Source organism: Perca flavescens, chromosome 11 (assembly GCF_004354835.1).
Source record: "Perca flavescens isolate YP-PL-M2 chromosome 11, PFLA_1.0, whole genome shotgun sequence".
NCBI lineage: Eukaryota > Metazoa > Chordata > Actinopteri > Perciformes > Percidae > Perca > Perca flavescens.
This window is the reverse complement of record NC_041341.1, coordinates 17,421,787-17,446,867: the sequence shown is the minus strand read 5'-3', so window position 1 is coordinate 17,446,867 and position 25,081 is coordinate 17,421,787. Positions and strand designations below refer to the sequence as shown.

Genomic DNA, 25,081 nt, shown 5'->3' with positions numbered 1-25,081 from the left:
CACGGCCCCCTTTAAGCTTACGATTTCATCATCAACTGAAACATGTTTATTTAAATTGCAAACCTATTATTTTTTAATGGTCATCTAGATGTTCCAAGTGTTTCAGTGCATCATATGCATGGATCAAATTTAAAATTAAAAAAATGAAAATGTTACATTTGCCTGTAAAGTGGACGGGGCCAAGTCGGAGAGTTCCCAGACATTTCAGCCTTCAGTCTGTACAGGAATTCACAGAAACACTCACATCCTGTTAGGTCAGATTCCAATTTATTCCAAAATGTTATCAGACCCCTATATCAGCTTGTATGCTGTCTCCAATTGTTTTGATTATGACAGAACAGTGAAAGAAATGTGCAGGCTTTTCTATTAAAATATTACATTTGTTTGTAAATTATAGTAGAGCTTTAGTTAGACTCACACAGTCAATGCAGACCGTTTGACTTTTATTCAAAAAGTGGAATAATGAGATGTGCCTTAAAGTGAATATCTTAAATTACTGAATAATGTAAATTTTATTTAACGTTTTCTCTTTTAATTCCCGTCAGCTTTAAGAGTGTGCTGAAATTTCTATTACGAATAACTTCAGGTGTCACTAAAATAAGAGAGTGAAGCCATACTTTACTAGAGAATGAAGAATAGAGGATGGGAAGGCCAAAGGACCAGCTTGTGTAGAATAAAAATAAAAAATAAATAGCTCGATCTCACACAGGCTCCGCCTTTTACTGGACACAGGGTAATACTCATTTCCAATGAGGAGTATTACCCATAGAGTCCAGTAGAGGGTTCTACCTGTGCTTATAGAACTAGGGTTCTAATAGCATAACCGTTGTTTTAGGTTTTAAAGGAGTGGCACCAAACAAGGATGTTATATTGAGAGGATCACTAAGTGTGAATGTATACAGCATAAATGCAAATAAAGCTAACCTTATCCAGAGTACTAGGGGGGGCTACAGTGCAAGTGAGTGTACATTAGCACTTGTGCATGAATTATACACATGGTGCCATTGATCAAAATGGTCTTTCTATAACTACTTATGTTCTGGATTTTTACATACCATTTTAAATATATTTATTTTTAAATGGCACATCCTAGTGATCCCCAGGGAGCAACATTATGACAGACATCAACAAAATCATGCCTTTTGTCAAATTATTAAAGTCACAAACAAAAAATTTGGTTTTTATCAAGATACATTTATTCTTAAATGACACTGTTGTGCATTTCATTTGACAAAATTCAATCAAGAGTTAGAAACATGACGGTACAACAAAATCAGCATACAGTATATACAGATATTGGGTTGACCTTCAAATATAATAGCAGATTAACAGAAATGCAACAGTACAAACCTGATTTAATAATGAATAAAGGCACACACACAGCTCATCTTTGCCCCCTAGCGGCTGAAAGTATTAAAAATGTTTGATTTCAAATCTAGTTTTACAGATCCTCCTCATATTTGACTCGACTTTTCACTTAGCCTAAACAACTTGCAGGAAAGGAATTTAAGAATAAAATGACTGAAGTCGACGGAGAATAAACATGTTAATTGGTGGAACTGATGGGGATATTTTTGTTTTAGAATTTAAGAGTGCCATCAATTTCAAACGACTACCATGACATGTAAAGCTTATGGGAAACATGTAGGCCAATCTGCTGGGCACAACTTTGTACTGAGAACAGCATCCAAAATTATGCCAAAGAAATTCTTTGATTTTGCCAACGTCAAAAAAGTCCACGTTAAAGTAAAGACCTAAATAAAGTAATCTTTTGTATTTTCCATACAAGTTTTAGGGTAACCGTCTTGCCAGTTAGTCTCCGCCCCTCCTGAGTGTGTGGTGTGTAGTTGTGTTGACCAAAAACTTGCATGATACGACCCGACTGTGTGAATTTTAGCAGATAATCTACCATAGTTGAACATAATCCAACATCTTTCGAGGCCAGACGTTTAAGAGGTATGGATATTTCGGAGACATGCGTGCTTGTTATAAAGAAATTGTACTAAATCGTAGTCATGTAAGGGGTCAGTTTGTCGAGCTTACACTTCCCGCTATTTTGTGGCTCACTAAGGTTAGCTGTTGTTGATTTCTGAGCTTAGTGGCAGTAGGCCGCCTACCTTCAAGCTCGCAGAGCATTAGGCAACTTCCCCTAAAGCTAACGCTGCTTCCGATGCTTTCTCGTTAGCTATCTGGAAAAGTGAAACATTAGCTTTTTTTTCAAGACAAACTCAGTTAGCTATATCGATACTGCGTTAGCTGGGTTGCTAACAGCAGTGGAGTGGAGAGGCTGCCTGCTGCTACCGATCACCGTCCAGCCTCAAACACACAGTGCGTATATACCCAGAGACGATACAAACTGCTTTTAGTCGATACTTCTCTGTATAGTTGCAGGTTGTGTTTAACCGAGCGTTGTTTCAGTGTCGACATCGCAGTCGCTCGGTGATGTTTGTTAGTTTTCCTCTGCAGCTTGTGTCGCATTTATCGCGGCTGCTCTCGGAAGTCTTGTAACGCTGTAAACCTTAGCCAGGATTTCCGGCTCCTTTCCATTTGCCCTATGCTGTTTTGTTTCCGTTTATTCTATTTCCGTTTTAAAAGTTTTCTACGTGCAGAGCTAAAGTGTGATTTAACAAAGATTTGTTTTAGTTATCAACTGCAGTGCGTTTCCAGCATATTTTAACCGTTGTTTAGCACGCGGGGACCGACGGTTGTGTAATGGACTGCCTCGCCCAGCTGTGCATTCGCTTGCAAAATAGTAGCTAACTTGGTTCACTGTTTCCTAGCTTCAGTGTGTTGACACGTGTCGCATAGCGTATGAATATTACTTGTTATGTGTTTATGATGTGTAGTTCTGTTTGGACACTATTTTTGGTATCTAATGGCCTAGCAGTTTGGCCTCTAGACGCCAAAGCCTCGCCCTCGAGTTGGCTAACGTTAGCAGTCAGTGAACTGTTCCAGACGGCCAATGAGGAGTCGAGGCTGAGAGGCCTTTCTAGTAGAAAACCCCCGAACTGCAGTTTGTTTTGTGTGTGTGTGTGTGTATATATATATATATATATATATATATATATATATATATATATATATATATATATATATATATATATAATGGACCCTTATCCCAGTTACACACTGAAGCCCAACTATTCTGTTAATCAGACATCAACTATTTAAACTTTTTTGATGCCTTTTTAGTTGTTTGTGCTCCTAAACCTTCCAATTACAAAATAATAAATGAGAGATCACTGGCATTTATTTTCCTGCAGTGAGCGATAATGTATCTGCTATTTAGTGACATTATTGTGTTAAGGTTAAAGTTTGAATGTATATTTTTTAAATGTTAATGGCATTTTGAAGAAGAAAAAAAAACATTTCAAATGTGACAATTTTCTGCATTTCTTGGTCTTGCATTATTGTATTGAATATGTTGAGGTTTTTGATTGCTGGTTAGATAAAACAAACAGCGATTGATGACGTCACATCAGGCCTTTAAAAGTGTGTGTATGTAAATATAAAATAAAATGATTTAACTTAACCTCTAGTTGACAGATATTGCAGGACACAGTGACATGAGCACCTCTACAACTAAAAAGCTCTACAATTTAGGGCATCAACTAAGATTTATTAGATTTTATATTAAATGTATCATTATCAGTCAATCTTTTCTTTAATTTTTCAATAATCACTTGGGCTCTGAAATGTCTGAGAATAGTTCAAATTGGCCATCACAATTTCCCAGAGCCCAATTAACGTCTTCAAATAATGATTAGTTAAATGTTTTTTTCTTACCAACAGTCTGAAACCCAATAAATATTCAGTGTGCAATTGGATTGTTATATTACTATGTCGTAATATGTATGAATTACAGTTAAACACCTATTCATTACTTTCCTACAGTTTGGCTCTCTGCATAGAACAGAATGTCTAAAAGTGAACCAGAAGAGATGATAGAGATCGAGATCGATGAACGGGAGAAACAGACATGCCTGGAGGAAGGGTAAGCAGGCAGATGGTAATTTGAATTGCATACTCTTGTAAATGTAAATTTACAGTTCTTTTTCCTTGTCTTCTATTACATGTAGGGTTGAGGAGCAGACCATCACTGCATCAGATTTGATTCAACAAGATATTGACATCAATGAGCCCATTGGCAATTTGAAGAAGCTCTTGGAGCCTCGTATCCAAATGTCACTGGATGCATATGAGATCTGCCTGCAGGACATTCAGGTAACAACGTTCATAAATAGAGCACATCAAGATCTGTTGTTGTTACCCCAAAAAAAAAAACCCAGTCTCATAGCCGTCTTTTGAACAGCAAATTATTTGTCTTTCTTCAACTCAGATTCAGCTTATCTGTGTTATTATTTTCAGCTTCACCCTGACCACAGCCTCTTCGATCAGGGAGTTAAGACAGATGGCACAGTGCAGCTCAGCCTGCAGATAATAACCAAGCCAGGTACTGATAAGATCAGAAGAACTGCAGCTATATATTGCTGTTTGTGTCTAAATTAAAATGTGCACATTCACACATCAACCTCACACCTTTTGTGTTCTTTCCCTCGTCCAGGTGAGGAGAAGTTGAACATTTTGGAAATTGTGAAGCCTGTAGAAACGGTAGAGGTGGTGATTGATCCAGATGCAGCAGGAGAGGAGGGAGGTCTGGTGGAGGAGGGTCAACTCATTGCCGTGGAGCGATCTGGCCTGTCTGATGAGACGTCGGAGCAGGTCACGCGCTGGGCCGCAGCACTTGAAGGCTACCGCAAAGAGCAGGTTCGCCTGGGCATACCATATGGTGAGGAACCTTTCAATAAAATACATTACTCTGGGGGGGAAAAAACAATCCTTAATGTGGTGACAAATAAATGTGGTTGTTAGTGTATGATGTTTCTCTCTCTCTCTCTCTCTCTCTCTCCTCAGATCCTGTGCTCTGGTCAGCTGACCAGGTGATCCACTGGGCTGTGTGGGTAATGAAGGAGTTTAACATTGATGAGATGGAAATAGGCAGCATTCACATCCCAGGTCGAGATCTCTGCTCATTCAGCCAGGAAGAGTTCCTTCAGAAAGTGCCTAATGGAGAGATACTCTGGAGTCACCTGGAGCTCCTACGCAAATGTAAGTCAGATAGAGTTGTCGTAGGTTCAAAGGTGCTGACACACCAGGGAGACCGTCAGCTGTTCAGCTTAAGCGAATTAGTTCACGTGAAGAAAAACGGAAGTGAGGAATCCAATACACGTTAGGGCTGTCAAAAACTTGGAAGTTATTGAAAAACCTGTAATAACTTTCTATTAAAAGTATGTAGGTAAAATGAATCAACAGTAATGCAATTAAGTGTGCTTGTGAGGCCAATTTAGTATGTTTCACTAATATTGGCAAGTCAGCATCGCGTGAGAGTGTGTGAGAAATGTTGGTCAACGCGTGAGAGTTGGCAGCCCTGCACAACATATTTTCTGTACCACTTTAGCTACACCAGTGCACGTAGATCCGGTAATTTTATGTGCATTAACGTGTATAAGCATGTGGTATTTTGTAGGGTTGCTCCCTCTTAGTCGATTAGTCGACTAATCGGTCGTTTTGGTCTTAGTCAACTTAGATTTCTTTAGTGGATTAGTCACGTTTTATGCTTTTTTCATGCTGAATGACTTATTTCCAAGAAAAGTACGAGTACATCTCTGGTAAACACAAGAATTAAAGTGGTGCTTTTGCATGACTCTTTGCGGAGAAACTCAGATTTACAGATCTGTCGATTAAATCAACTAATCCATTAGTCGGTACAGTTGAATGAGTGTTAGTCGACTAAGAATTTCTTTAATCGAGCACAGCCCTAGTATTTTGAGCCCTGTTGATAGTGTGTCAACAGAGATAAAATAAAGGCCAAAGTTGCATCTTGTTTGTACCTGGGACAGTAATCGTGGCCTAATGAATTTGTCCTAATCCCTTGTATGTATTTCAGATGTGTTGGCAAGCCAGGACCAGTCTGGAGGGGATGCTACTGTCACCATTGATCAGCGTAAGAGTTTTGTTATTGAAAAATCTGCCAAAGTGGAAATTAAAGGTCTCCAAGAAAAATGCTTTTGTAGACACTGTCAATTATGGACTAGATTTGGCTAGTCATGAGTTTCTAACGTTATCTGATCTGATGAAACACGACACAGTGAACCCTTTTACTTGCCCACAGGGCAGCGATGTGATCTTGAAAAAAAGGGTACTTTTAAAAGGAGAAATTGTCCTTTTCTTGCAGATGGACTAGCTCTACTTACAGTACAGTGGACTCTAAACACTAACAGTCGTTCTGATCATCGCTAACTTTTCCTTCTGTGTCTCCAGCTGTGCACATAATCCCAACTCAAGTGAGCACACCCACTGCCATAAAGGTGTTGAAGCAGAACCGTGGCCCCAGGACTCCCCGAATTTCAGGGGGAGAGGAGCGCAGCTCACCTGGCAACCGCACAGGTACTACTCACCACACATAAGGACTCCGAATGTAGTTTGTATGTAAGCAGCTTACATGCTTCTTCAGATGCACTTGGCCAGGTGTGTACAGATGTGAAAATAGGCGGAGCTCCAAGATGTCCATTCAATCCAATAATCGATTAGGAATTCAACAGAAAATTAAATGGCACATTTTTTTTTGACAGTCATTTAATTTAAGTCATTTTGTGTGCCAAAAGCATCTCAAGTGTGATATTTTGCTGATTTTATTTATTTTTTATATATATATATATATATATATATATATATATATATATATATATATATATATATATATATATATATATATATATATATATATATATATAAGTATATATATAAGTTTATTATCACTTAGATAGATAGATAGATAGATAGATAGATAGATAGATAGATAGATAGATAGACCAAGAGTATTGATTAATTGAGAAAATAATAACTGACTGACTCATCATGTTTGTATCAGCCCTACTCTACATTAAACAGTCCACAAATGTTGGATCCCACATTCCTAGTGTTATGGTGCAGTGTTCTTTAATGCAAATGCATCTATTCTTTTATGTGGATGTCATTTTTATGACTATAACATTTTACACTGAATACCATGTTTCTCTGGTTCTAGGCAACAACGGTCAGATCCAGTTGTGGCAGTTCCTGCTGGAGCTGCTGACAGACAAGGATGCAAGAGACTGCATCTGCTGGGTGGGCGAGGAGGGCGAGTTCAAACTCAACCAGCCCGAGCTTGTGGCGCAGAAATGGGGCCAGCGCAAGAACAAGCCTACGATGAACTATGAGAAACTCAGCAGAGCCCTCAGGTTTGTTTCTTTTTTGTAAAGGGAACTCCAGTAGCTTAGTAATGCACTTCCACAAAGTGGGAGAAAAATGATCAAACTCAGTGCAGCAGAGTTTGACATATCCTGACTTTTTAGTCCCTGGAAGGGTCAAGCTCCAGAAACACTGGATCCTACATTTACCACAATGCAACTCAATAGCATATTTTCTTCCAACCCCTCTGCTTGGTAAACACAGGCTTTCTGTAAAAAAAAACGAAACAAAGATGATGATGAACACAAAGCTCCTTCAAGGCCACAGAAGGCATTAGACAACTGTTAACACACGTGAATTCATGTATACAATCTGAGTGTCCCTTTTAATCTGTGTGTGGGTGTCAAGGTGGCTTGTTGAAAAAAAAAAAAAATGCACTAAGGTGGTGGTATTGGAAACATGACATGATTTTTCACGTGACAATATACTCTTAAATTGTAGGATTTTATTTGGGCTTTGTACAGCAAGATTCTGACTTTCATATTCTCATTTAGGTATTACTACGACGGGGACATGATCAGCAAGGTGCAGGGCAAGCGCTTTGTCTACAAGTTTGTGTGCGACCTGAGAACTCTGATTGGCTACAGTGCTGCTGAGCTCAACAACCTGGTGACCGAGTGCGAACAGAAGAAACTGGCTCGCATGCAGATGCACGGCATCGGCCAGCCCATCACTACAGTGACGCTGGCCACCACCACGCTAGACAAAGACAGTTGAAGGAGGATGCATTAAAGCGCCCTCCAGCTGCCAAAGTTTGCTCTCAACCGCTGATTGGAAATCAAATCAACTTTCTTCTTTTTTGACACAACTGTGTTTATCAGGCACAGAAATGCAAGGCTGATCAGTGTGAATTAACAACTTTGTTATTGTCTTTACAGTTTGAAGTTAGACTGAGGCAAGTTTATCTTTTCTGTAACTCTAACCAAGAAAATTGTGTTCTGGATGAGGAGGTGAATGTCTGTGTGATTAATGAGAAATGCTGTTGTGTGCATATGACTGAATGCTTTAAGGTGAGACTGAGTTTTGAGCTTTGTGTAAGGAGTTCCCTGTCTGTAGTTTAGGATCATTTCCACTGTATATACCGGTACTTAATGTTTTTGATAGCCACAAGGACAAGTGTATTTTCATATTTTCCATTTATACAGGACCTGTTTTGTATTTTATTTAGTGTTTGTTCCCTAAATCGCTGGACCCTTTTTTGTCCACTAGAGGGAATAAAGTGGCAAGCATTTTTCTTAATGTTTGTGATTCAGTCTTTTATTCTTCAAGCTTTGAAAAGTAAATATTTATAGTCCTGTATAAATCATAAAAGATTCAAAATTACAAACAAGTCAAAGTTATGTACATTCAAAATTTTATTCATGGTATAGTGAGTGTAGAAAGCTTTTTCTTACTCCAAGCAAATGGTTCATGTAACTACACAGAGGGTCACTGAATCAATGAAAGAAAGAAAAAAGCATCTTTTTATTTTTAACTATTTATAACAAGACTCCAAAGCCAACCAGAGTGATCATCAATACAAACTTTAAACATTGACCTGATTAAGAGCTTAATTAGTGTGTCTGTACACTACACACATGGCCATAATGTGTAGAGAGGTGATATGTGTTGTATTTCTATGGTATAAAATCCCAATATGCATGTCACATTCATGTTTACTGGAGGTGGCGTTAATAACTCAGTTAAGGGAGAGGGAAATGTGTCTATGCCGATGCAAGTTGTGGTCATCCTCACGAGGACCGTTAAGTCTTGAAAACTGATTTGGCAAAGAAATATCCGCCACAGGACAAACCGAAGCACTGCACATGTATAGACAGGAAATGTAGAAAAATAGAATGTGCATGTGAGATCTTGTGAAGGAATGTGTGTGAAGAGGAGAAAACTTTTGATCTTCGTGGGCCAAACAAGTCCCGTCTTTAAAAAAAAAAAAATAAATACTCCCAAAAGCTGCGCTGTACAATATTGCTGACACGGCCAAAAAGAGAGGGTAAACGGGACCAATGGAGCTAAGAAGGAATGACGGATGAACACATGAACAAGGGGGAAAAAAACTGAGAAGTGGAGCTTGATAATGAAACTGGGCAACAGAGTCAGATTTTGATCTTCCAAATATATATTTACAATCAAGAGAGGGGAATGATAAATCTGGAATGATACACTTTCAGAAAACATCCTTTCTAAAGTTTGACCTCCTCGTTTTAACAAAAACCCAGTGTGCAGCGACAGGGTGAATTGGCATTAGGGGCTTAACAGCAATAATATTTGGTGATAATAATCAGACTTCCAATATGACAGAGTGCATAGAACGCAAACAGTAACAAAATTTTCTTCCTTTCGGATACTATTACACTTCATAGATTACTGTACATATAGAGCATTTTGCCCATGCAGCTAACACAACAGTGAAGCATGGAGATGAGCGTAATGAGCCAAGATTCAGTTAAAGCAAGTCTGTGTGACAAAGCAGACTGTGTTCTGAATACTCTTTTTTTCTTTTTCTTCTTCATATCACAAGATCACAAAGAAGACACTAGAAATGTACAATCCTGCTAAAATATCTAGTAAGAGGACCGCTCCCGAGGACCTCAACATACAGTATACTGTATTTGTCATCAACATTGCCATGCACTACATATACTTACAGCTAATCTCCATCTTAATATATTACACATAAAAAAAAAAAAAAATCAGAAAACAAAACGTTCAATAATCTTCAACTTTTACATATGTTGATTACATATTATTTTTCTGAGTTTTTTTCTCCTTTTTTGAAAAACAAACCTGAAACAGTTGGGCTTTAATTGTGCGAGGAGGTGCTCTGAGAGCCTCTCCTGCCATCGCCAGCTCTAAGAGCTGTTATGTCATCAAACACAGCACAGCTGTCATCGGAGAGGGGGGGTGAGTGGAGCAGTTTGAGGAAAATGGAACAGTTGGGGCGATGAGGGAGAGACTGGGAATTAAACTGCTTGGATTTACACGTTTCTGGTCTCAGAGACTTGATATAAATCCTCAACAGGGTTTTTCTGTAAAAACACTGATGTTTTTGTTGTAATTGGCTGAAATGTGCAGGTGAAACAGGGTACCCTTGTGTGATCAATGGCAGGCAAATATGAGCTCAAGTGGCTCTTTACAATCGAGGGATTAAGAAGGCTTTGTTCCATGTCATTTTCCTTTGGCCCAAACCCCTGACTGAGACATTAACTGATACAAAGATTTCACTGATCTTTTCCTAACCTTCAAAACAAGTTAAAAAAAAAAATCAGCCTTTGTAGTACTCTTCACACCTTTGCCTTTAACAGGGCAAGAAAGTGACGGTGTTAGGGGCTGAGGGCAAGGGACCAGAATGGAACAGACCCTACGAGTGAGAGTGTCGGGGTACGTCTGGAGAAAATGTCGAGCAGTTCTTTAGTTCTGCATCTGCTCGAAAAATTTGTAGGTGGGATTCTCGTAACCGTTCTGCTGCATCTTGGCCAGATGACGCTCCTCTGGTGTCACTGCTGCATCCACCTACCAACACATAAAGGGGGTTGGTGAAGCAAAAAAAAAAAGATTTAATAGACAACAAATTAACACAGTGGCTGCATTTCACACAAAACCTAATCTATTTAAAAGGGGGTTTCTTTACCTCGATTACACCGTGATGAATGGAAGTATATTGTTTCTTCCTCAGCATCACTAAGGTAATGACGATGACAGTTGCTATGACAACCCCTCCAACCATAAGTCCAATAATGGCACCTTTATTGGACCCCACATCCTCAGCAAAAAACACCTGTCATAAAAAAGAAAATAAAAAAGAAGCTATTTATGTGCACAAAGTGCAGACACCACTGCACCAAAAAGAAATGACATGATGATGTCTTTTTTTATACCAGTTTTTGATGGTAAACTTCATAACCAGCACTTTGCCCCTCTTCAGTCTCCGTCCGCACTTTGGGCATCTCCTCTGGCTTCAGGGCAGATACTGAAACAAAATACACAGACAGGATATTTAATAAAAATACATGTATAAAGAGTAGTGAAATAGCATTTGTTTGTCCTACATAAATTAAACAAAATTAAATGGTCAAAAGTAATACTGCAATAATAATCACAGCCTTATCATGATATTAATAGGGTATTTACTTGGTTATTAGATCTTAAAGACACTGCATTTTGGGGAGTAACACTGAATGTAAACAACTTTTGTTTGTTTGCAACTTTTAAGATCTCATGTTGACAGATTTTGGTACATTTTTAACGTGTTATCCTTGTGCGAGGACTATGCTAATAAACAATTACATGCAGACATGATCAAAGGTAATATTGATTAATCCTCCAGTCATGTGTGAAGCACTTCCTCGCAGCCATACTGGACTCAGAAATACACACAAACATACACTCACCAGGTCGCGTGGTGAGTCCTCTGTCTGGAATTGGACGAGCATCAACAGGCTCAACTGCAGAAAAATTATTCAAATAAAAAGGGGGCTTGAATGCCAAATTGCAAAGTGAAATTGAGTGGTGATTTCATTGAGCTCCTGTCATTTTTAATTCTCATTTTATGAATTTCAAACTAGTATCTTTCTGTGTGTGTGTGTGTGTGTGTGTGTGTGTGTGTGTTACCGTGGTTCTCTGTGTTGGCCTGGTTGAAGCTCTCAGGATGGATGCCCAGTCCGTCCAGCCCAGCGTCCATAGGAGCAGAGCTGTAGGCCTGATCAGGCATCAGAGCGTCGTTACCGTAACTCACCCTGCCGTCCACCTGCAAACACAGAGGAACATTAATTAAAATGGACATAACGGTGTGGGACTGTGGGGAAAACTTTCTTTGACAATGTCATCTACTCCCGATGATTATCTGCTAAAACGTGAAATGTCTGACACCCCGCAGGACTTCAAGTTGCTGATGTAATGTGCCCAATACACAAAGCGGAAAATTAATCATCCCTAAAACTGTGATCTAACAGTCTAAATATTTTTTAGATACAGTATCCTCCTGGGAGATCATGTTTGATTTCTTCATTCCTATTCATTTACAGTACTCGATTACAGTCGCCACTATCTGTGATCAGCTGAGCTATTTAAAAAAAAGTATTTTTCTGCCTTTTGTTACTTTCTGCATTTCATTCCTGTACCAAGACTACACCCAAGTTTCTGTGTGCACACAGCCACTCTGTGTGCCGCCCTGTCTCGTTCCACATAGGGCAGAGGTGATTCTATTCAGAGAGACAGTGCAGTTTATACAGTAAAGACTTCATACATCTGTGAGTGGGTGCTACTCGACTCACCCGCCCATCGCTCTGCAGGGAAGAGACTTGCTGAGACAGCTCAGACTGAACTCTCTGCATTATCACAGCTAGAAAGAAAAAGGAGAAAGAGAGTGTGAGAGAGGGAGACACAGCATGATGATAGATGGTGGTGTCCAGTGTCCTGATTACTGAAGACAAACTAACAGTAGAGATACCATCCATCACTGGACTTCATGCTGTTAAACTGGTTTTCATCCTCACTCAGCAGTACTAGAGGTTGTGTGTGGCTCATAGGTGGGGCTGCTTAATGAAGTCTGTATGTTAAGGCTGGTGGTAATATTTAGGTTGGTTAATCTGAGAATTCTTAAAATGAACACAACAAATATAAAACACACATACAGCATACTGACGAGGGCTGCTACCAACCATTATTTTAATGTTTATTTATTTTCATATTTATTTTCGCTTAGTCTGCTGATCATATCGTGCTCAACAGATAAGGAATAAGATGAGAGTATATCCAGTTGTTCCTCGTCCCCATTTGCTCAGTGCCGTTCAGTTACGGGACCCCAGGGGTTTTCTACCCGGAAGTGATTGTAAACAAACATGCGTTATCACTGAATGGGATCTAGTTATTTGCATTCAAGAAAATAGAAATTATAATAAAGGGAATTGCTTTATGATGTGAAGATTTCTAGTTACTATTTCACAAAAATACAACCTTTAGTGCATTTTGTTTAAAAGGTGATCCCTTATAAGGAGAAATTGATTTTTAAATAGTATTTTTTATGACACTGTAATCTTAAATAGCATTTGATAAATAGTGAAACCTCATACCCAGACAGTAAAAAAACATCATACTGTTGGTAAGAAATACAAAAGCCGACACTTACAGACTTGGTTTTGGATCTCAATTGCCACACTGGGCACTTTGTAGAGCAGACCGACAGACTGATTCATCCTCTCGTCGATCACACGTAGGTGGGTCAAAACCTAAAAAGGTCAGAAGAAAGTAAAGAAGTTCCAGTTTAAATATGAAATCATAATTTCTTAAAACCTGCAAGAACTTATCATTTTATTTTAGGCCATGCTGAGAATTTAACAAAACAAGCATTTAAAATCCTTTTTTTCACATTACAGGTTTGGTACAGCTAAAGGGGTTTTGCCTGTATGTAAACGAGGTGGAGTACCTGAGGTCGGATCTGTGCAGCCTTTTTGGGATCGACCGTGCGGACATGTTCGTAATGTTTCAGCGTGTGCTGCCTGTCCTTCTGCTCTGCACGGACGTACTTCTTCAGCAGGCTCAACACCTGACGAGCCTGGAGGGGGCAGTGTTGTAAGGGGTTAGTGCGATTATGAAAACATACATGATGTGTTGTTTTTAGTCAAAACAGCTCTTGTTACTCTCGAAACTCTCCCATTGACTGTGAACACACCCATGACTTCTTGTAACAGATCTGCTTCTGTTGAAAAGTTGTGTGTGTGTGTGTGTGTGTGTGTGTGTGTGTGTGTGTGTGTGTGTGTGTGTGTGTGTGTGTGTGTGTGTGTGTGTGTGTGTGTGTGTGTGTGTGTGTGTGTGTGTGTGTACCTGTGGAGGGTTGGCCTGTAGGGAACTAAGGTAATTTTCCAGAGCCAGGCGTCTGCGGCTGTTGAGCAGAGCTTCCACCCGAGCCATGTGGGTTTCCACCAGCTGCTGCCTCTCTCCTGCTGCCTCCCACTCCAGAGCCTCCACCTTCTCCTGGAAGTGCTGCAAATATGGTACATTTAGCAATAACCCATTTTTACTATATATCGATTATAAATACCAACAGGTATGGTTATAGTTTTATTAGAGTCCTTTACCACACTCTGTGGGCTGCACATAGAAACGTTTTCAGAAATACACATTTACCATGAGCAATCATGCTACTAAAACAATTTTGATACTTTAATACAAAAGTGGCACATTTTGTTTTTTGGTTTTACTTTTTACTTTTCTTTCTTTATGAAGTTGCACATGTTGTTCTTACATAAATGGTAAGTAGATTTTTTTTACAGTTTTTCTTTTAAAATGTGATCAGAAATTAAAAAGGCAGTTTTTTTTTCCTTTTAGATTTGAATCTTGTTTTTGTGGTGATCAAGTTAAATGATTAAATTAAAAATACTATAAAATAAAAATTATCCTGTATCCATCGTTCAATTCAAGTCAACTATATGGCAGAAAAAAAGTGTTTATATATCAAAAATCACTCTTTTTTTGTATTTTTAAATTTAGCCAATTAAAAGTGATTAAGTAATAAGTATATTTTGGCAAAATCCAAGATAATGGAACTCAAAAATGTACATAAAAACTATGGTATACAATTTACAGAAATACAGAAGAAGCTGTGATGCGTGTCCTACCTGGATGACAGCCTTCTTGTCAGCACGAGGAAGGTTCTTGGTCTGCCTCTCTGCCTCTTCCCACTCCCTCATCACCTGGACATAAAGGGTGTGACGTCAGGGACAAAAGCATTACAGACCAGCAGATTCCAGCTTTGTCTCGTGAGACATTTGGACACCTTGATAGGGCAATATTTCCAGACAGAAATGTTTTGGATGTTAAACTTGACACACAAACATACCTGGGACATCTTTTCCCGGTGTTTGGCCTCCAGGCTTTCCTTGGCCTTCTGGAAGTCAGAGTGTTCGTGGTCGTCCCCGGGAGATTCGAGGTACTGATCCACGGCGTCCGGAGGACTGGGGGCCATGGTGGGCACTGGAGAAGAACATAGAGGCAGGAATCAAACACAGGGCAGGGGGGAAAACACTCAGAGGGTTATAAGAGAACAATTAAAGAGGATGCATGAAAAGGTAAATGGAGAAAATAAAACACTAAACACATCTGAAACACACGATGCAGTCTACGGAGGCAACATTACACAGGGTTTCAGCCACATAGACATCCATGAAATTTAACATACAGCAGGTAAAACATACGATATGTTACAATACAAACACAAATAATGGTATTAAAGACACAAAGATTATCAAGGGACAAAGGTGGATTAGTTTCCCAGTACAAGTGTTGTGTGTACATATTTATTTATTCTGGGAGCCTAGAGATAAGATGAAAAGTGCAGAGTCAGGATGAGGGCAGGCGCTGCACCACTGGTGTATGGGTGGAAACAGCAAATCAACCCATTAACAACACCCTCCCCCATTCTCTCACACACACGCACATACACGCACGCACAGGCGTTCAACATGCTGCAACAGTCAGCTGGTTAGGACATGTTTATTACATTGTTAGAGACCCACAACTGCCAGATCAGACTACTACAGAGCTGCAGCAGCAGAAACAAGAACTTACAACTGCAATGCATGCAAACACACGTGTGTAGAAATGCATGCAGACGCACACTGACATTCAGGGTTGAGTATTTACGCTGCCTCGTCCACAAGCCGTATCAGTTAGTGTTATTGGTTAGAAAATAATGAAATAAGTAATTAAATGATTTTGAAGTGAATAACTACTAGAGTGTCATAGCTGCTTTCCAAAAGGGACACTACCATGTTCAAACGTTATCAGCTAAACTACTGACTCTTCATGTAAAATAGCAGGTGATATTCTATATTTATCTTATTGTCAACAAATCCCATGTAAAGACCAAAGCCAACAATTAATTCATCCGACTAGCAAGTATTGTCTGTGTAGTCTGTGTATTCCTCTGACATAGGCCTTCCTTATTAAAAAGACGTCAATGAGCCACACTGTTGCACTGGCTGATGTGTTTCATGGATTCTGTAACTTGGTTTTTTTAATTAAATCCTACATTCATCGTACTGGCTGACAGGCTCTAAATACTAACTAGAGAACCAAATGTGTGGTCCCCAAGAGATGCCTTTATTTACTCTTAAAATAACATAAGCTAACAACTATAGTGCCCAGATGTGTTAGGAAATTACGGAGCACTTTCAAACAATGAAACTATACATTTGTGACACATTAAACAAATTTAAAGATATTTTCTTTGCTTTCTGTGAAAAGTACACAAAAAAATATGTTATACCAGGGAGACGGAGGTTTTCATGACCATGTTTTATCTTGCTGAGAAAATAATCCTATAATACTCAACAAAAGACTAGAAGACGAGCAACCTAATCCACTTGTCAGTGCTCCAAGTGTTTAAGAGCCATCAGACACTCAGGACAGGGAGAGGCAGAGGAAGTTAATGACACAAAAAGACAATCTGCAGCAGTCTGAGGACAGGAATCAGACTTGTGTGGACACTTCAGGGTTTAGACGGCTCCGATCCTGGGACTTACACGAGCTGCCGCAGACAGCTAGGCAGTACTCCTCCGAGCCAAAGTTATTCCTGTTGCCCCCACAGCCCCCAAACAAGAAGGGAACACAGCGGCCCTTCTCAGGCACGAAGTACCAGCGCTCCAGCATGGCATGACATGGGCCTGACTCAGCACGAGCCCAACAAACGGCTGAGACATGTACACACAGGCAAACGCAAATTAAATATCAAATAAAAAAGAATGCAGACTGGGAGCTTGTTACGTAATCAACAAAACAACACACAATGAAAAACAACCAATAAATGAATACATGTAGACAAAAGGTTTGTATTTGCTCAATGTCTTACCTCGAACGACTTCCTCAACTGATTCAGTGGTGGTGGTGGTGGTGGTTGTCATGGCGATATTAGCGTTGTGCTCATCGCTATCCCGTTCATTGGTCACGTCGTTGTCTTCCTCGTCGTCGTCGTCCTCCTCCTCCTCCTCCTCCTCCTCATCGCCGTTGTCTTCATCTTCATTGCCATCTCCGTTTTCATCCCTTTCAAAAGTCTCCGCCTCTTCATCCTCAGCGGTGACTGGCTCGGTGTCTGCCGGGCGCGACATGCTGCAGAGAGACCAGTCGGTTCAGTCTATGTATCAACAAGTGTGTGTCCATCAGACTCGATGAATATGTGATGAACGTGCGCGAGGGACGGTACCTGTTATCAGAGTATTCGGTCTCAGCTCCGCCCCACCAGACGTCTGACTCCTCCCCTTCTAGCTCTGTGCTGTCTGACTCTCGCTCCGCCTCCGCCGGACAGCAGACAAACTCCACCCCTCGGAAACGGTCAATACCACATGGCAGCAGCATCCCGTAGTCATGGAGATTCTTAGAGCGGTCTCCACAGGACTACATTTAATAAAAAAACAGGCATTAACGGTGACTTCCTACAGCGCTATAAACAACCAACATGAAATCACACTAGGGCTGGGCGATAGGGAGAAAATCAGATATTACGATATTCTTGACCATATACCTCGATATCGATATTGCGGCGATATTCTAGGGTTGACAATTGGTGCTTTGACACACTTGGTGCTCTTCACACTTATATTTTAGATAAATAACCATCAGTAATGTGGACATAATGTCTCAGTGGAGAAAAGGCAAATAATAGAATAGTTACAACAGTCTGGTAAGTTCAGAATAGGACATCACTTTACTGTAATGCAGCCTTTAAAACCAGGAAAAGACAACACTTATGTCATATCACGATATTACGATATCCAAAATAAATAAGACGATATCTAGTCTCATATCACGATATCGATATAATATTGATATATTGCCCAGCCCTAAATCACACAATATTCAATCATTTCATAAGGATATGAGAGCTTATTGTGGTTGTTGAGATATTTCTATTATTGTAGACATGATTATAGAATATTAGTAGTTAAAGTTATATTTGTCCACATTGCAAAAGAGCTGTGTTAATCATTGAGGAAGTGGTTCAAGGAATGTCCCTGATTTACGCCTTCATGGCTTAAAGACGCAGATAAGCAGGAACACAGGAAAGGTCACGAAAAAGGGAAGAGGAAGAATGAGACAGGAGTGGTCGGTCTTAACCCTAGCTGGAGTGGAAAGAGACATCGGCCTGACTGGGGGCATGGAGACCCCCATACACGCACACCCACATCCTGCCGGACGGAGGAGGACAGCCGGAGTGGATAAAAAGCGTTGATACTTTTGAATATTTGCACATTACTGGGAGGCACGGGGAGGTGTCAGTTGTGTGGCCCGCATGTAGGCCTGCATGCGTTTGGAAATACTTAAAATACTGTTCAGTAAAAGTACTTGACTTTATTCTATCGTCTCAGTGATTCTTTGAGGTTTCTGGTCTTTTGGGTCATCAACGAATACACTGGGGATTAGAATTTAGAGAGATTATTGGAGTCAGATTTTCTGACCTTTGGGCCTTCCACTTAAAAAAAAAAATCCCTTAGGTGGTTAAGACCAGAGATAAGGAGTGTAGCCCCACACTAGTGTTTCCGCTAGGAAATGTGGGCTACTCGCTACAGGCAGAGAGGCCAAACAAATTAAATCAATGCACATAACATTGTGCCAATCTGAATTAAAATAGGCATGTTGGCCATTTGCTAGGCAGAGGAAATAAAACAATACAAACTACAGTACAAACAAACTGGCTCATAAAATTATAAAGGTGCCGACTTGAATCTAAATAATTGTTAATAAACAAGTGTCTTTCTGCAACTCGCGATGTGCATAAGCCTCTGCCTTCCCCAAGGTGACTTCGCTGCGCTGTTTTGATGCTGTTCTGCAGGGAGAAGCCTCTCTCTGCGGACACAATGGAGACGGAAATAACGTAGGCGAGTTTGACCCACTCTGGATAGCTTTCACCGTAATCCCTAATAAGCACCACGCAGGCTGTTGAGAAAGTCTAGCCTCCGTAACCGTGGAGGGCTGTCACCATAGGGATGGTATCTCGATTTGCGTTTGTGACATTAATGAGAGGGGCTGTAGCTGGTGCTGACTCATCCCCGCTGGCAATTTGTTGGCATAATTTACCTTAGACCGGCCGCCGCTTGGTTTTATAAAGTAATTCAAAATATTTATCTGTTTCGCCATGACTTGGGCTTTGACTTTCCCGCTTGCTTGTCGCCGTTTGTAGTTTGTAAATCTACAGTAGTCTATTCCTGCATTCAATCAGAGTGAGAATGCAACATGTAGTTTTTTTTCCCCTTTATCACATACGCTAAAGTCTACAGTCATTTTTTAAAGAAAACATGATTGTTCATTGTTGTAATAGAAAAAAGAGATATGAAAACCACTGTAGCCTATTTTAAACACAATTCAAATTGTGTAGAGGAAATTATTTCCACCGATCATTCTGACCTGAAACTATTAGAATTTTTGCCCCTTATCTTTTTCTTTTTTTTGGTCAATGACCGGTAATTACCGGACAACGGAAACTCAGCCCCACACTCATAATTCAGCTCTAATGCACAGATTAATTTTACAATAGAGGTTTAAAAAAAATTATCTTGGATGACTGAACACGAATGAACACTCAGAAAGGAACGACGACAAACTGGAACAAAGTGGTGGAGACAGTTGACAGTAGAACGGTGGGGGGATGAAATTAGGGAGTGCTGAGTCATTCAGCAGCAGCCAACAGAAGAGCAGATAGAAGTAGAAAGAAAAAGCCACTAGCAAATATAATGATAGAGGGAGCATAACATACAATATGAAGTTCATACAGTAACATTGAATGCTGTGATATTGTCTCACCTCTTTGGCTACAGTGTGCCAGTGCAGGTGGCTCTCACACTGGTCCATACGCTCCTGGTGCAGGAACTTACATTTGTCAGGAACCAGCAGGGCGTCACTCACAAACTCCCCAACTGAAACATAAACGCCTTTACTCATTACAGGTAGTCAGTATTTCCATTCACAACCTTAGACAGAAACATGCTCAGTAACATACACCCATATCGTTAAAACTGGTTACCCAGGCAGCGGTATGGCACCACAATGTGAGTGTGACTGCGGCACTGCTTGCGGCCTTTCTTGCACCAGTTCTGGATGCTGACGGGCTGGTTGGCCTCCACAACATTTGTGATTTGCAACTCTGGGTAAACCTGGAGAAAAGTGAGAGATTCTTATGTTCTTTCTTACTACATTAGCTTAGTCTTCCTGTCTTCTTGCTTGCTCTCGCACTGTCCCTATCAGTCTCTGTCTAAATAGCAGTCTCACTATGTTTAAATACCTCTTGGCAGTACTGCAGGATGCCCTCCTTGGTGCCGATGCAGCTCTTGGTGCCGGAGGGGTCCGACTCCCATTTGCCACTCTGCACATTAATATGCATGTTGAGCTTCCCGCAGAACATGGCCACCTGGGGCTCAGTTAGCAACCCCACAGAGTCATCAGCAGGCACCTGGACAGACAAGGGACAACAATGAAAATGTGGTACCAAACTAGTAAAGTATAACTTAACCATTAATATCTTCTGATGCAGCTTACGTTATGTATATTCAGCCCCTCAGTTTATTATACTTTCACATACAATCCAGCACATACATCTGTCTCTTCATGCCGTACTGGGATTATTGAATCATAAGGATAAAGGCCTCTTAAATTACTATATAACATAAATGCACATTTAAGTTATTATATAAATAAATAAATGTACTACTGGTTTAAGCCTAAGCAAGGCAAGATACTTTGTTTCATCCCTATGAGCCCATAAGCCAGAGAGCCAGGGCAGAACATGTGCCCGTTGTTAGTCTGTCTTATGAGGTTTTATTCATTTCCCACATTAAAGAAAGTGCAATGGGAGTGTGGACAAGACCATATTGCCTATCATAGCAATGAATAAAGAAACATATTAAACCACAGGCTATTAAAATCCAGCTGTGAGTGAATATGAGGTGCCAACAACCTTTTCTTTTGCAAGGTTTCCCATACATTGATTTATTTGTGGCAGCTTGCCACAATTTCAACATTGACCGCGAAATGTTGATTTTCTTTTTTTTTCTATTTAAAATGGGTAAAATCTTATTTCATTGTCAATAGAGTTGCACACAGTGCATTGATTTGCTCAGCCCCTCTTTGTCCCTCTCTCTTGGTCTGTGAAGCACATTTGGACCTGTCTGTGACTAGCCCCATGACCCCCTCCTCTCTGTTGACTACTGTCAACTGCAGTAAACCTTTTGCTTTACCGTATATCTACCAGGTGAACTCATGGAAGACATCAACGTATGCTAGCTGTGTGGTGATGCCCAGCAGCCTTCTAGGCCTTGTATTTTTCTGGCAGACATCAGAAAGACTGATGCTGCAAGCTGGCTATCTACAAAGTCATCTGTTGCCAGCCTTCAAATGACTCATTTTGGCTTGATTCTTTGTTTTCCTGTGAAGATCTGCATAATAATAGCTTCATGTGAGTTCTTTTCTCTAGAAACTACTCTCTTCTCACCTTATCAGCCATTGTTGTTATCAGAATCAGAAAGGGCTTTATTGCCAAGCACGTTTTTTACACGTACAAGGAATTTGTCATGGTGTTGTTGGTGCATGTCACACATTCTCTAAACATAAGAAGGATAAAAAAGAATATAAACAATATAAGTATAAACATACAGACAAAGAATGTATTAATAAAAGATAAAAATAAATGTAAAATAAATAATAAAATAAGTTAAACGGTACAGCATAGTAAGTACAGTGGCATGTTATGTGTTGTTATGCATCATTTATTTACATGTGCAATTCCATTTATTTATTTGAGTGCCTTGCATCATATTGCACCTCCATCATGCTCATTCTGCTTGAACCAAAACAGTTAAAAAAAAAAAGAAAAATACAAACTGCAGCAGTAAGCAGTAGGTGCATGAACCAACGCCCAGTTGATAACAGGGAGGGAGTGTTATAAGAAAGTGTGTTACAGAATATAAAACAAGCAGCTGTATTCATCGAATGATTTGCATAATGCAATGTAGACCCTTTCATCCTGTTTCTATCTTAATTTAAGCTGTGAATTGATCTCTGGTCCTACACAGCACCAGCAACAGCAGCAAACTGCAGGCGCCATCTTGCCTGTGTCAAACTAAAAAGGCTGCATCCTTTTTTTTTTCATTTTCCTCAGCAATATCACAATCCTGCAGCTGCACCGCTGCTGGACTGGACCAAGTGGGCCGCAGCAGCACCAAATAACACTGCACATTAGCATTCCTAAAAAAAAAAAAACATCCGTCGGTATCAGTAGCTATGCACATCAAAACGGAACGTCAGGTAACGTTATAACGTTAGCTGGTGTATTGACAGGAAGGTTTTAAACTGACTGCATATGATGTTAAGTTAGCCACGCTAGCGGTTGCCATGCCAATCCCGTATCATTTTCTAATAAAAAGCTAGCGTTAGCTCTTTAGACCCTATCCATTTCACTAGTTAGCTAGGTGACTTGACGTAGCTAGCTATCAAACTATCCATAAAAAGATAACAGCGACTAACCAACTAACAAGTGTTATTATATACAGAATTGCGTAAAGAAACACCCCAGACTAATCAAAACATGTCTAATATGGCAGGGACAAGCTGTCACTGACATCTAACGGTAACGTTAGGCCTTGGTAGCACTGCTGACGTGATTTTGTTGGCTAATTCTACGCAATAAATGTGCGTAACACTATGAACGTGTAATATTGATGGGCACATACATGTTCAAAACTGTCAGGGAAAACGAATTAGTTGTTTTAAAAGAAGAATGGGCCTCGTCAAAGCCCAGTTATAATGTTTTCTATGGTAGCAGAACGGTTTTTAACTATTAACGTAACATAGCCTTAATGTCATCAGTTGAACGTTCTAACCTTAAGTTACTATTACACTTACATTTTAACCATTATTTTATTGCGTCTTTATTTAGCTAGACACGGTGGTTGGCACTGTGGTCGGTTTGATGGCAGCTGTGGCTACAGGCCCACAGATGAGCGGCTCACCGACTCACACAGCCTAATTTCTCCGTTGTAACGTTACTCACCTCGGATGAAAGCGTCAAGGTCGCCACCAGTAACAGCAGAAACGCCGTGAGCTCTCCCATGCCGTCCTCCCAGTATCAAGCACCCCTGTTATGTTCACGAATTGTCCGTTAAAAATAAAAATGTCAACGCAGGTGGACATACGTGTCGACAACAGCGGATGAAGTGTCCCGAATCCCTGTGATCCCTCCCTGTTTAGCTCCTGACTGTGAGAGGCTGGATGTGTTTGGTTTGGGAGTGGGGGGGGCGTGTGTGTGTGTGTGTGTGTGTGTGTGTGTGTGTGCGTGTGTGCGTGTGTGTGTGTGTGTGTGAGTGTGTGTGCGTGTGTGTGTGTGTGTCAGTCATTGACGAATATGGTTTATTATATGATTCATTTTGTTTTTCTAAGTGTTAACAATGAGATTATGTGGTTTATGCAATAAATTAAAACTGCTTTTGTCGTTTTTTACAATACGGAAAGAAATTGGCCACCAAAAAAGTCATTCGGTTTAGTACATTTAAAATTATTTGTGTCACCTGCTGTAAGTTGGAATTTTTTTTAAATTAATTTGCAGTTCATTATTCATGAACAAACCTGATTTTACATTGATGTTGAGATAGTATATAGTGTGCAACACAGAACAAATATGAAATAACAATACTGATCTCATAAATGTAATAATTTCATTGTACACTTAAACCTCCAACATATTCAAGTAAAGCATTGCACATGGAAATAAAAAAAGGTGAAATGTAGAAAAAAATGTAATCTGCTTTATATATTTATATTATTGTAAGTTAGTTCCTTTTAAACAATATTATTTAATTCAAATATTTACTATATCGGTTTTACCGAATGCCCGAATGCAGGTCATCCTGATCGGGGCAAGGCAGGTGGTGGGTGGGGTCCGGCTGCCTGCAGGCCAGAGGCTCCCGCCCCTAAGGAGCTATATGGACGACATCACCTGCCTGCTACGAACTGCCCCATGCACATCTAGGCTGCTCAAGAGGCTGGATGAGCTTATCACCTGGGCCAGGATGAAGTTCAAGTCACAAAAGTCAAGGAGCCTCTCATTGCGAAAGGGAGAGAGAACTGACACCTTCACAATCAGTGGGGAAGACATCCCCCGCATCGTGGATCAGCCCATCCGAAGCCTGGGAAGACTTTATACATCTGGTCTCTCCGACAAGGATATGGGGAAAATCATCCTCCGACAGCTTTCAGAAGGCCTGTCCAAGATCGACGCAAGCCAGCTACCTGGAAAGTATAAGGTGTGGTGTTATCATTTCACCTTGTACCCAAGGGTGATGTGGCCTCTGAAGCTGTGCGAAGTCACCTCATCAGCCGTAAGCCGAATGGCAAAAGCCAACTCCTTCATCCGCAGATGGCTCGGCCTACCACGGTGCTTCTCAGCTGCTGGCCTGTATGGATGGAATTCACTCCAGCTACCCCTGAAATCCATCACCTTGGGCTACAAGCAGGAGAAGGAAAGGCTGGTGATGGAGTTAAGGGACTCCTCCGACAGGGCTGTGGTTGATGCAAACGCCAGAGTTGAGACTGGAAGGAAGTGGAGGGCCAAGGAGGAGGTGCAGAAAGTGATGGGAAGACTGAAACATCAACAAGTTGTGGGCATGGTACAGACACGGATGGAACGATCCACCCATCCTATGGTCAAAGGCAAGCAGGAAGGAGAGGAAGGATCTTGTTGTCGCAGAGGTCACCAGGATTGAGCAGGAAGAGCTCAGAATGAGGTCTGTGGCACAGGGGCAGCAGGGGGGGTGGACAA

The 25,081-nt window shown here is 40.5% G+C and overlaps 3 protein-coding genes across 6 annotated transcripts; 2 read left to right on the top strand and 1 right to left on the bottom strand.

Moving 5' to 3' along the window:
• Nucleotides 1–1,779: 1,779 nt before the first annotated feature.
• gabpa (GA binding protein transcription factor subunit alpha) lies at nt 1,780–8,529 on the top strand. Of its 3 annotated transcripts, none has more exons than XM_028592213.1 (10): nt 1,780–1,956; nt 3,895–3,994; nt 4,080–4,224; nt 4,369–4,453; nt 4,565–4,789; nt 4,915–5,109; nt 5,948–6,004; nt 6,322–6,447; nt 7,088–7,280; nt 7,785–8,529. In XM_028592213.1, the coding sequence occupies exons 2-10, from the start codon at nt 3,918–3,920 to the stop codon at nt 8,005–8,007; spliced, it is 1,326 nt and encodes a 441-aa protein (XP_028448014.1). In that variant the 5' UTR covers nt 1,780–1,956; nt 3,895–3,917; the 3' UTR covers nt 8,008–8,529. The 3 variants fall into 3 exon arrangements, with proteins under 3 accessions (XP_028448014.1, XP_028448015.1, XP_028448016.1); XM_028592214.1 differs by lacking the exon at nt 1,780–1,956 and adding an exon at nt 2,025–2,328; XM_028592215.1 differs by lacking the exon at nt 1,780–1,956 and adding an exon at nt 2,476–3,024.
• Nucleotides 8,530–8,627: 98 nt separating this feature from the next.
• Nucleotides 8,628–23,574, bottom strand: LOC114564701 (amyloid-beta A4 protein). 2 transcript variants are annotated; one of them, XM_028592211.1, is made up of 18 exons: nt 23,318–23,574; nt 20,555–20,722; nt 20,297–20,426; nt 20,077–20,189; nt 17,483–17,673; nt 17,132–17,388; nt 16,806–16,973; nt 15,122–15,255; nt 14,901–14,975; nt 14,107–14,265; nt 13,709–13,837; nt 13,412–13,511; nt 12,558–12,625; nt 11,896–12,031; nt 11,676–11,729; nt 11,163–11,254; nt 10,916–11,062; nt 8,628–10,797 (listed from the first exon to the last, which is right to left on the bottom strand). In XM_028592211.1, exons 1-18 carry the CDS (start codon nt 23,375–23,377, stop codon nt 10,696–10,698), a joined length of 2,283 nt encoding a protein of 760 aa, XP_028448012.1. In that variant the 5' UTR covers nt 23,378–23,574; the 3' UTR covers nt 8,628–10,695. The 2 variants fall into 2 exon arrangements, with proteins under 2 accessions (XP_028448012.1, XP_028448013.1); XM_028592212.1 differs by lacking the exon at nt 16,806–16,973 and having other exon boundaries at nt 23,318–23,573.
• LOC114564703 (uncharacterized) lies at nt 22,527–25,081 on the top strand. Its single transcript, XM_028592217.1, has 2 exons — nt 22,527–22,572; nt 24,165–25,081. Exons 1-2 carry the CDS (start codon nt 22,549–22,551, stop codon nt 25,023–25,025), a joined length of 885 nt encoding a protein of 294 aa, XP_028448018.1. The 5' UTR covers nt 22,527–22,548; the 3' UTR covers nt 25,026–25,081.